The sequence below is a fragment of the Hordeum vulgare genome, chromosome 7H (genome assembly GCF_904849725.1).
Source record: "Hordeum vulgare subsp. vulgare chromosome 7H, MorexV3_pseudomolecules_assembly, whole genome shotgun sequence".
Taxonomy (NCBI): domain Eukaryota; kingdom Viridiplantae; phylum Streptophyta; class Magnoliopsida; order Poales; family Poaceae; genus Hordeum; species Hordeum vulgare.
This window is the reverse complement of record NC_058524.1, coordinates 75,360,863-75,373,339: the sequence shown is the minus strand read 5'-3', so window position 1 is coordinate 75,373,339 and position 12,477 is coordinate 75,360,863. Positions and strand designations below refer to the sequence as shown.

Sequence of the window (12,477 nt, the reverse complement as noted above, 5' to 3'; positions counted from 1 at the left end):
TGAAGGAGGAACAGACGATGCTGGATCGTGTAATGTCGGCGGCTTGGTGGCATGGCTGACGGGCTCGGAGAGGGAAGTGCGAGAGGACGCGGATGTGCTCTGGTGGTGGCGGAGAGAGGAATTAGGCACATGTGCTAGGGCTGGGGGCGCCAGCCGGCTTAAATAGTCGGCCCCGACTTCAGGCGAGGAGCCGAAGTGACGCCGCGCGGCGTTCACACCGCGCCGACGGTCGAGGCGCACATCAAACCGTCGACTTTCCCGTCGAGTCTGCGTGGGGCCACATCGTCAGTCCGACGTGTCGGGCGTGCCCAGGCGCGCCCAGGCTCTCCCATATCCGCCCCATATTTGGGTTGGAAATGGGGGGGCGGCCAGACCGGGAGTTTGAGGCCGGTTTGAGAGGCCGTGTGAGTCGCATTTTTGTGATCAGACAGTAATCGGGCGGCCTGTCCGGGAATTTTGCGACGGGGTTTGAGGGGTCTATTTGTAGATTCTCTAAGAGCATTTACGGCCCGAACTTTGCAAATTCGATCCTTCAAACGCCCGCGGACGTGCTTGGACGTGTCCGCAGACATTGACCAGTCACGTTTCAAATAATGCATTCTACATCCGGACACCTCAAATCTCAAATCTCATATCCATACAACCCATGCAACTACTACGTCGATGCATTACGCACATTGTCCGGCTACTCCATCACTACTAACATGTCATCGGACTACCAAAATTTGGCATGTTTGGTTATGGTGGAGATCATCCTCGGCTGCCCTTGTCCTTTCCGCCGCCCTTGTCGTCCTTGTCGTGGAAGTACCGGTTGAAGACACAGTACGGATCAAGTCAGATCTGCTCGTCGCCGGAGCTGCCCTTGTCGTCGCTTACCTCCTTCTCCTCCTTTGGTGGCAGTCCATCCATTTCATGAACCGCCTGATTCTGCTCGCGGACGAGGGCGCGCGTGTTCCTCTGTTGTCGTTTCTTCAAAATGTGGGCGCGGATGGTTTCCTCCTCCACGACCACCCGCACCGCTGCATCAGCCGCCTTCGCCTCCGCCATTTCGTCCGCGAGATAGGCCTCAGCGACCCTTATCCTCTTCTTCCCACGACGGGCAGCTCATTCCCGGTGGGACTCGAAGTTTCCCGAACCGGTCGATGGATCCGCCCGTCGGAACCTAAATGATGATCCCCAGAGGAACCGAGTGCCCGTTGAGCGGATGCTATGGAGTCGCAGCGAGCAGATCATGTCGTCGTCCGGGCGCTGTCCTCACGGGAGCGATGGAGAGCAATGTGAACTGCAATTGCCTTCTCCAATCCGCAGGGGACCACTCCGTAGTCGATGGATCCTCACTGGTCAGAGTCAGATTCGCTACCCTCCATGACGGAGACGCCCGGAGGTGAGCTAGGGTGGCTAATGGGAGTTGAGGGGAGTGTAATGAAGTGGCTAGGGTTTAGTGCGGCGAACGGATGATGACGAATATATGTGGGGCCAGTGCGGGCCAGTGCGGGCCATGCAGGCGTGCTTGGACGCTCTCGGGCTCCCCCATGTCCGCCCCATATTTGGGCTGGATATGAGGGGTGTCGGTCCGCCCGAGCGTTTGAGACACGTTTGAGGGGGGCGGTTGGGTCGACTTTTTGTGACCACGCGGCCTGCCCAGAAGTTTGAGGACACTACGAGGGGTCTGGTTGTAGATGCACTAAGACATCTCTAACGCTCATCTGCAATTTGTTTGGGTATCCGTCTATTAATATAGGGACAAGTCCATGACACGAATGCGGAGCCAACCATTCAACTTGTCCGCGTAAACTTCAAACACGGTTTGACTAAGTCGGACGAAATTCATGCAAACACCGTAAATTTCATTGAAGTTCGAATATAATTTACAAAAAAAGATTATTTAGGATGTCGATAACCATCACACGTGTGGTGGGAGCAACATTCAAGCACATGCCCGATGATTACAGATTAAGGCATGTCATCACATGCATGCACAAGTGTCGAAACTCATAGTGTCAGCAGGAATTTTTTGTCTTTTTAGTTTTTAAAATATTTCATCTTTTATATAAAAATCCAATAAAAAGATGTTTTCACCATTAAATTCATCGAGGCGAGATCTTTGAAACTAGATCTCATATCGATATGTTTTGAGACTTTTTTGGTTAAAAATTGCCATGTCTATTACGCATAAATCGTCATCATGATTACACTAAAGTTGCCATGATATATTTCAACTACTTTTTCTTCTATGTTTAAAATAACTTTTAACATGTTAAAAAAAGAATTAAGAAGCTAAATTATTCTTGATGAATTATTAAAACTGACATTATCAATCAAATAATTTGGCATGGTTTATAAGTAAAAATAAATATGTTGTCAATTACTTTAAAATGGTCAATGGTTCAAATTTGCCATGAATCATAAACTAAAATTGTCATGGTGAATTACTTAAATTTGTCATGATGCACTAAAATTTGTCATGGTTTATAGAAAAGTATTTTTCTTGTTCAAAATACTAGAAATGCCAATAAAATACTAAAATTGTCATGATCTATAAACACAATTTGCCATGATGAATTACTGAAAAAATTCAAGATCCATGAATTAAAATTTTCATGGTTAATTACTAAAATTTACCATGGTCAATTAATAAATATTACCATGAAAAGTAGTTAAAATAACATGGTAGATTTAAATATAGAAAAAAAATTAGATAAAACATGTCGTCGCAACTTTATTATAAACACTATGGTAACTTGTGTCCCAAAAAAGTCATCGAAACCTGTCAATATGGAATCTAGTTTTGAAGATCTCACCGAAACAGATTTAATGGTGAAAACGGATTTTTAATCAGATTTTTTATTTAATAGATAAAACATTTTGAAGTCTAAACAAACCAAAAAGATTACGCTGATGTCATATATTTAATGTGGCAAGATAGATAATTATAAAGATGTGTGGGCCATGTTGCCTCGTGCCACGTGTATGAGCGTTATCATTTAGATTTATTTAACTAAAACACTAAAAAGGAACTAAACCCTATACCCTAGTGGGCCGTCCCAACAACAAGTCCCTTGATTTCTCAAAACTTCACTAGGAAATCATGTTAAAATACATATATTTCACAAACAATTTACTTCAATTTTGAAAAATATGTTTGTCCAGTGTTAAAAAAATAAAGCTGATAGCACTAAAAAAATGTTTGCAACAAAGTTAAAGTTCACGTGTTTCCAAATAAAATGTACTACTTGGCATTAAAAAACTTGTTAGTTATGTATTTAAAACATTTTAAACATGTATAAAAAATGTTCCTCATGTATACGACTAATGCACAATATGAACGGGTTTTATTTTACATTACAAAATATATTGGACAAAATCAATCATGTATTTTAAAAAACGTTAACCGTGCATAAAAATGTTTCTAATGTATTAAAAAAATGTACAACGTACCTGAAAAAAGTAGCCATCAAAACATATATTTTAATGAAAAATCGTATTTTTGAAAAACTGCTAAAAGTATATCAAATAAATATTTCAGATGTATACACAAAATTGTTAAAAATTATATTTAAAAAGGTTAATCATGTATTTAAAAATTGTTAAGCGTGTATAAGGTAATGTTTGATGCATACAGAAAATTTAAACACCAACAAAATAATGCTAGTGATGTATTTAAAATTATTAGACATCTATAAAAATATTTTTCGTATGTATACAAAATATACTACTTATATTAAAAAAGTAGACATCATTTTTTTATTGATATGTATTTCAAAATGCTTAAACTTGTATAGAAAATGCTTTTGATGTATATAAAAATGCACACTGTGTGTGAAAAAAGTAGACATGTGCTGAAAGGAAGATAAAAAAAGGAAAAGGAAAATATCTACAAAAACTGAGGAACACACAAACCAAGTGAAGCGAACGTAGTCGGTGACAGCCAGCGAGCGACAAACACATGAAATGGCCGGCCGAGTAATGTAGTGCATATGGGAATGCTTTTTCTTATGGGCGACAATTTGGAATATCCTATTTAAAGCTCGTTGCGTCAAAGTGTGTGGGCAAATACATAAGTGGGGAGGCGAGCAATTTAAGTGAACTGATCCATTAGCGTGTTTCACTGGTTCCGGTTTTAAAAACCATCTATAGGTTCTTAGCCATTTTTTTGGTTTTGGAATTTCTGAACCGTTTTTTTTTTCTTCATTATTTTATATTTCTGTTTTTCTTCTCTTTTTCTGTTTCAGAAAAAAATCTAGTTCTTTTAAAAAATATTCTGCATTTTCAAAAAAATACTTCATATACAAAAAGTATTCTAAATTTTAAATACTTGCCATTTTCAAAAAGAATTTGGTATTTAAAAATATGTTTGGTATTTTATGAAAATGTTCGGTATTTTCAAAAACTGTTCAAAATATCAAAATTTTATTCAATTTTAAACTAAGTTTGTGTTCGTAAATTGTTCTTAAATTACGAAAAATATTCTTGCTTTTAAAAAATGTCCCAAATTTCAGAATATTGTCATTTTCTAAACTATAATCATAAATTCAAAAAATGTCTGGATTTTCAAAATTTGTTCTTCAAATTCGAAAAATGTCTTTACTTTTACAAAAATGTTCTAAATTTCAATTAGTTGCCGTTTTTCAAAAACATTCATAACTTGAAAAATGTTCAGGAATTTCAAAAAATGTTCTGGATTTTCAGAAATTGTTCTTCAAATTCGAAAAATGTTTTTTCTTTTTAGTAAAGTATTCGAAATGTTAAATAGTGGTTGTTTTAAAAAAAATCATAACTTCAAAAAATGTTCGGCATTTTCCAAAAACATTCGGTATTTATAAAATGTTCAGTATTTTAATAAAATGGTCGGTATATTCAAAAAATGTTCTCTATTTAAAAAAACGAGAAATAACAAAAAAACAATTTTTAAACGAAGTTCGTGTTGGAAAATTGTTCTTAAATTTCGAAAAATGTTCTTGCTTTTAAAAAATGTTCCAAATTTTAAACAATTGTCATTTTTCAAACATTGTTCATGAATGGAAAATTGTTTTGGATTTTTAAAAAACTGTTCTTCAAATTCAGAAAATGATTTTGCTTTAAATTAGAAAAGAAAGGAAAAATTAAAGGAAATACTAACCAAAATAGAAAGAAAGAAAGAAAGGAAATAAGCAGAAAAGGAAATAAATGAATGGAAAAAAAGGAAACAAATATCAGATTCTCTTAAGACAAAAAAACTGGGCCGACCCAGTGAGGCTAACCCCGTGTGCGTCCGCTGGGTAGTCGGCCGCAACAAGCGGCGCATAGGAGGTCTCCGATAATAGCCTCACGTCAAACAAACATATCCTTAACCGTAGAAGGCCCACACCCCTCGATCGTGTTTGTTGCTAACGGACTGACCCATCTCGCTTATCCCCTTAGGACAAGGTCCAACCGATTTTCTTAATTTTGAAGGTTCCAGAGGCTTCTCACCAGTTTTGTGAAGCTTCTAGAATCTTTGGAACATTTTTTATTCTTCAGTTTTTCCATTTTTGTATTTTCTTTATTTATTTCCTTTTTTATTTAAAAATTTCATGAAGATTTTTAATTAATTTGAGCATTTTTAAGTTTGTGAAAAAATTTCAAAGTCATATTTAAAAAAAAGCATGAACTTTTTCAAATTCACAAACAAAATTGAAACATTTTTCTGGATTATATGATATCGCTCCTGTGTTGGGGATTGTGAGGTAGGGACACGGATCCGACCATGACCTTTTTGGTGGAGAAGAATATGAGGTGTCAAGGTTTGCAGGTAGCTCGATTGCGGGAGTTGTCGTCAGGGCTGGATGGAGCGGCGACTGCACCATCTCCTATGGCCATGCTGATTGCAGAGGGTAGATCGTTCAAGGGAAGCATGGGTGTGAAGAGTGGGAGTGATATCAGACACTAATCGTTGGAGGTAGTCAAAGTACAACATGCCAACATCAATGTAGGAAGCACAGAGGTTGTATTGAACCTATCAATATTAGGGTGTCGTTTCACCCAGTGTAAGGGATGGAGAGGGGCATTGGGCCTGTGTTGCACAAATTATGGGTGAATCGGAGAAAGTGAGGCACGTGGGGTGGACCGACGAGGTACGGGGGTGGAGCTGGGCACGAGGGGAGGTGGGGTGACCTATCTCACTCGAGCTTGTAACATTGCTTATGATGTGCATACCTATTTGTACGGTTGATATTTTATCTCTATTTTTTTCATCACCTTCTCCCATTTGAAGTCCATTTTGAGTTACTATTGATGTTTGGTTTTCACTAGCACGCATGTTACTACTCTTTTTCATGACTTCGGAGTGTTTTCTTTCTCCTTGTCACAGACTATTGGGTTATTTGCATGGAAGAGTGTAAGATTGATAACTTCTATGTGCATGGTCATGTTTCGAGTGATGAGTGTTTGTGATTCTTATCACCGCGCATGTGATGGTGCATGTTTGTTAGCTCTAAAGCTATTGGGATACCCCCCCCCCCCTCCCCCATTTATCCATGCCCTTCAAGTAGTCCAAACTAGTTTTGGTACCTCCTCTTGTTTGTATGTAATGAATTATAGGTTACGTTGGCAAAACTACATTCTTTGTTAGATAACAAAGTTGGTGGCTTGTCCATTGTATTGTCAAGTTATTGACTGTAAAGATTAGAAACCAAAGGGTTTGTGAAATCGCACATCCTCAAGGGTGCGACACTCCTCTTTATATATTACCAAAGGTTAATACAAGTACATGGTTATTATGGTATGCTAAAAGCATGAAGCGTATACAACATGGATTCTAACACCCCCCTCAATCTTAGCCGGTGTCAAGAAGGTTGAGATTGCGTCTACATACTCCAAATAAGGGAGGTGACAGCGTCTTAGTAAAGATGTAAGCAAGTTGATCTTTCGACGAGATGAACTTGATCTGTAATAGCTTCTATGCAACACGCTCCCTCAAAAAATGGAAATCAACTTCAATATGCTTCGTCCATGCATGGAAACACAAGATTAGACGAGAGATAAGTGGCTCCAATATTGTCACACCAGAGAACGAGAGGCATGTTTAATTACACGAGTAGATACTTGAAACGGAAGTTGATGACTTCTGCCTTCCACGTAGCCGAGAAGATAATGGCTACAAAGGAGAGGAAGGACCTGCGTGCGTGAATATAGGAAGTTCTCCATTGATAATTTGATGGTGAGGACATGAGTGAAGTGCAACGGCGCAGGTGCGGGCATGTCGGCCACCGCGAGCAGAAGGACGGGAGTAGGCCGGACAGCAGCGGCCGCAGGAGTGGGCGAAGAAGCCGGGGGCATCAACCCGGCCATGAAGGAGCCAAGGTTGGTGCCCAAGCTAGATGGGCCAGCCATGGTGGTAACGACGAGTGACTTGTGCACGTTGTTGGTGCCGGCGAGGAGAGCGGCAAGGTTGGGTGGGAGAAACCCGACGACAATGGCAGCGGCTGACGACACAACGGCGGACGAATGTGCATCTTAGGTCATCGTGACCTAGTCTAATACCATGTAAAGATTAGAAACCAAAGACTTGTGGAATCGCACGTCCTCAAGGGTGCGGAGCTCCTCTTTATATATTACCTAAGGTTAATACAAGTACAAGGTTATTATGGTATAAAGCCTGAAGCGTATACAACATGGATTCTAACATTGACCTACTTTTTTTATAACAATATACAATGTAGTAGGCATAACAAGAAAAGAAGAACTTTATACACAACCTCAAGGGACAAAATGGCGACTCAAGGCACGCGTTTCATTCTAGTTTTGTTGATTCACCAAATCGATACCATGCAATAGATTGAAACAACAATCTCTAACTTTTATGACAAATTTGATGACCTGATGCATTTACTTTTAGATCCCAGTCCCTTGTATTTTCGCACAAGATTCACTAAGGGCTTCAAGATGTATTTCCAACGACTTTTGTCGATGCCCATTTTGACGCTTATGAACAGCCCCGGGCCGAAATGTGGCCCATCTCTATGACTCGAAAAACTGAAGCACCAGAGATAATAGTTTATCCCCCACACCCGCACTCCTAAGTACTCCCTCCGTCCCAAAATAAGTGACTAAAAATGACTCAACTTTGTACTAACATTAGTACAAAGTTGAGTCATTTTTAAGTCACTTATTTTAAAACGGAGGGAGTACTTGTCAATCTATATTAAAGATGACATTCAACAGTAATGAGTAATGTTTGAGCAAAGTTTCAGATCAATTCAGCAGAACAGCAATTTCAGGAGCTGCTTATATATTTAACAGAGTGTATACATTTTAATCCAAGCTGTCAGATGGTGCTATAGGTACATAAACCAGGTTTAAATAGTTGCAATATCAATACATAACCATAAAATTTCAACAATGATACATAACCATCAGGTTTCTGTATCAGATACATAACCACCAATCCCGCAAAGGAAAAAAATACATAACCACCAGGTTTCAGAAATGAAACTGTTAAATTTGAGCTCCAGCTGAAGCACCATCTCATCAAAGGAATGATGGAAATGTGAAATAAAGTAATGCAGCTAAACACAGGCTTGAGAACATACAATTATCTTTCACGGTGTGAACACTGATGGGTTCAGAATCACTGCAAGGTATTAAACTGCGGCAATTCAGAAATTAGTTCTTGAAATTCAAAGACGGTCCAGTCAGCTTTGGCTGCAACTGCTTCTCTCATCTGGACACCGGCGTAACAGATGAACAAGTCTGCTCCACCAGGTTGCCGAGCCTGCAAGGACACATGTATATAAATCCAGCTACACACATTTTTGTCCATTCGTCATAGAGATAGCTCCTTCATCGCACTAAAAATTAATAACACTAAGAATCGGTTAAATAGCTACGTAGACATCATTCATAAAAAGATCTTATGTTGGCCGTTGACGAGAATTAAATGCCATGTATCAATATTTAACATGTCGTCAGGAAGTCACATCAGTTCTGTCCCCCCCATCCCCCTACTTCTAAGTACTACCTCAGTCTCAAAATATCAGACATTTTTGTAGGCTAAACGTCTTACATTTTGAGACGGAGGTAGTACTAAGTGATGTCATTGTCTCACAGGATTTAGGATCTGTAAAAAGATGAACTAGTGCAGTCTGCACTTATAGCCCTTCTTGCCACCTCATTTTATTGAAGAAATTCACTCTCCTGTTATTTACATCTCTAGTGACATAAAGAAGAAAACAACATGCAGCAACCTGATGTGAGATTGAAAAACACAAACAGCAAGAAAGAAGTTGCAAATAAACAAATCAAGCTACATCAACTGGCCACTTCCACATCTTTTCCCCATCAGATAAATGAATCATGTCAATACGTGCTGTTTACCCAAAGAAGCATATATATTTTCAAAGGAATTATCCAGAGATGTACCTCAAGATCAGTTGCACCATCTCCAATCATAACCAGCGTCTTGTAACCACGATCCTGAACAAATAGAACAAGGTCACTTACGGGGCTAGAAATTAAGAACATAAATGCAATATCAGAAGTTACAGTAACACTAAACCTGTCTTATTTGTTGCACTGCTACTGCCTTACCCCCACTTCGAGAAGTGGGTTCTGTGGTATCAAATCCAGCATACTCTCCGGATGTACCAAATAGCAGTCTGTTCGCTATGATGTTTTCAGTAGGAATGCCAAGCTCAAATGCCACAGGCTGGAAACGAGACAAATAGAAAACTAAGTGCCGCTTTATGCATGCATGTGAAGATTCAGTCGCAAAATTATATTTACAATTTTCTCAAGAGAAGAAAAAAGGAATTATAGTTTTTAGATCGGGAGAAGAAACATATCCTTTTTTAATGTTCCAAAAATAATATAGATGGGAATTTTAGCACTAATATCTGTATTCAAACTATAGATATGTTAAAAGTAAAGCTTGGCGTGACATCCAACTATAACAATTATCAAAGTTTGAAGTTTTTGAAGGACAGGCAAATTTGACCATGTTCTGATATTCCGAAAATACCAATAGAGCAGCCAATTAGTGAAGATATACCTCGATCATTTGTCGGAAACCTCCTGACACAAGGAACACTTCAGTATTATTAGCTAATAACGTTTTAATCAAATCAGCGATTCCAGGAGAAATCCTGCAGATACAAACATATTGCTTTTGATAAACATGTGGATGAACCAAGAAAATAAACAATGTGCGTATCTAACACGAAAATTACATCTGTTTTAGTGCTGAATAAATGACTAACGAATACCATCTTAGCATTATTCTGTAGTCAGAGATATTAGGAAAACTCTTCTTAAGACACACGGTGAATAAATCAGAGGGTTTATGTTGTGGTTGCAGGGCACGTAACGGCCTAACGGTGGAGACTCAAGTCGTATAAGCAGGTAGTATTTTGTATCTCATTTAGTGGTATTAAAAAGAACTTAGACTATATGGTGGTATTATCCTGAAATGTTGTTTTTCTTGTGGTACTAGTACCAGACCAATTTTGCATATAGTCTAGCTAATATTTTTCATATTGGCGTAAAAAGAGAAGCCGAGTGAAATCAGTTAGGCATTCCTAAGACCGTTCTGTTATGTTCAGTCGCACATATCTTATCATTCCTAATTAAGAATAACAAAGCTGTGGAATCTCAAAAGACCCATCTAGGAAGCAAATACGGCAGCTAAATACTAGTGATTAATTTCTTGAATCAACTTGAAGTTCGGACTTGGATAAGGTTACCTGGGTGGCCTCTTCTCCAAGCAGTCCTGGACTTGGGACAGAGATGGCTTGATTAACGAAATCCGGGCAGCAAGAGCCTCTTCAAATGGAACGGTCCCTGTCATTGCCCTGAGAACATTGGACCAAGGTTAGTTCTTCCAAAGATATTAGTAGTACTAACATACAACGGAAAATGTGACATTTACTTCGTCGTCCACTCAGCAACTGCCTGCCCAGCCCCACAGAAATCAGCAAGCTCATCTATACCCTCATCCAAGCATACAGTGCTATCCACATCAAAGCACACCGCGTTGGCACTGCGCCATGTCTCAAGAACCTCTGGACATAAGCAGAAAAATCGTTACATGAGCTAACCTCTATGCTTCCTGGATTAACCAATTAAAGGAATTCTCAGTAAGTAGTACTAACCTTTGGAAGGCTGGCGGTTGGCGAAACAAGAAGAAGAGGGGTGCTTGGTGACCTCCATTGCTGCTGCCACCACGGCACGAGCTTGAGAGAGCTTGGTACAAGGGAAGAGTGGGTTTGTAGTTCTCATCGCTAACTGTGATGTCTGTGGTGATCGAACTGAAGATAATGGAGAAACAGACAGAGTATGCCTTGCGCTGGTGCGTACACCGATCGGACTGGCCATACCATACACACCTGCCTGTAAATCAAAAGAAACACGATTTTACCAAAAACACGACCACCAAGATCAAGTTACTCCAGCCAGTTTCAAGAGAAGACAGATACATTTACTGGCACAAAGAAAAAGCCCGAGCCCCTGGGCCTGCTCGAACTCATTGACGCAAAGCATCAAACAGCTCGTGGGCATGCGTCACGGCGGTGCAAAAAGTGGCAAACACCGACGCGGGACTAAAATTAAGCTTCCTGCAGGCGCAGCACGGATAAAATCATACGCACAGCAGGCAACAGCATTACTTCGTAGACTATGATATCTTCTCTGCCGAGAACGGATTGCTGACTGTCTGCCACCGTGGCCGACGTCTCTCCCCCCTTCCCCCCCTCACGGTGAGCAGCGCGCGCGGCCGCTCGCCTCGCCCCGCTCACTGCGGGCCGCTACCGTGTCAGAGGGACGGCGCCGGCGCATCACCTCAGACGGCGGCAGTACAGGGCAGAGCATGAGTTTCACGGCGGCTCGCTCTGCCCTGCTCGTATTGGTGGATCCGCGCGCCACTAGCGAACGCCCATGGCGGACAGAGAATCTAGGGGAGGGCGGCATGGATGAAATCTAGCAAGGAACGGAAAAACAAAGATCGGATCGTGTTCCGGGAACTCACGCTTGCAGAGCGGAAGAATATTCTTCGTCCGGTCGAATGGCGCGCCAGGTGCGATACCAAGGATTTGCAGAAGCAAGGTTGGTGACGGGCGGAGTGGCCTTCCTCACCTACCACGTACCTGAACTATGTTACCAACTTACCATCCTCCGATGACAAGTGTGGGCCTACTGATTGGCTTTTGTTACCATCCAGGGAGAATATCATAAGAAAACCAACATTCAATGAATTCTTTTTTGAAAACCATATTTTAAAGTTTCAAAATATTCTGAAAAAATATGGAACGTTAATATGATGATGTTTTATTGTCACACAAAATTTCAAGTTGAAACACATCACGAGATGTGAGCTATGAAAAAGACAAATTTCAGCTCTGAATAGTGACATTACTATTTGGCACTATTTAAAGGTGATTTCCTCTTTTTCATAGCTCACAGCTTGTAATGCGTTTCGATCTAAAATTTTACGTGACGATAAAACATCATCCTCTTAACATTCAGTAT

At 40.4% G+C, this 12,477-nt stretch overlaps 1 protein-coding gene across 1 annotated transcript; it reads right to left on the bottom strand.

Annotated features, from left to right (window-relative positions):
• Nucleotides 1-8,314: 8,314 nt before the first annotated feature.
• Nucleotides 8,315-12,083, bottom strand: LOC123409624 (phosphoserine phosphatase, chloroplastic-like). Its single transcript, XM_045102484.1, has 8 exons — nt 11,978-12,083; nt 11,106-11,343; nt 10,883-11,015; nt 10,698-10,805; nt 10,007-10,100; nt 9,515-9,664; nt 9,379-9,432; nt 8,315-8,731 (listed from the first exon to the last, which is right to left on the bottom strand). The coding sequence occupies exons 2-8, from the start codon at nt 11,326-11,328 to the stop codon at nt 8,588-8,590; spliced, it is 906 nt and encodes a 301-aa protein (XP_044958419.1). The 5' UTR covers nt 11,329-11,343; nt 11,978-12,083; the 3' UTR covers nt 8,315-8,587.
• Nucleotides 12,084-12,477: the final 394 nt, after the last annotated feature.

Excerpts from the sequence above, each read along its gene's own strand:
- LOC123409624 (XM_045102484.1), bottom strand. The coding sequence starts at position 11,328 with ATGGCCAGTCCGATCGGTGTACGCACCAGCGCAAGGCATACTCTGTCT. Across the intron at positions 10,806-10,882 it reads GTTGCTGAGTGGACGACGAA|GGCAATGACAGGGACCGTTC; the intron begins GTAAATGTCACA and ends CAATGTTCTCAG. Across the intron at positions 8,732-9,378 it reads ATGGTGCAACTGATCTTGAG|GCTCGGCAACCTGGTGGAGC; the intron begins GTACATCTCTGG and ends GTGTCCTTGCAG.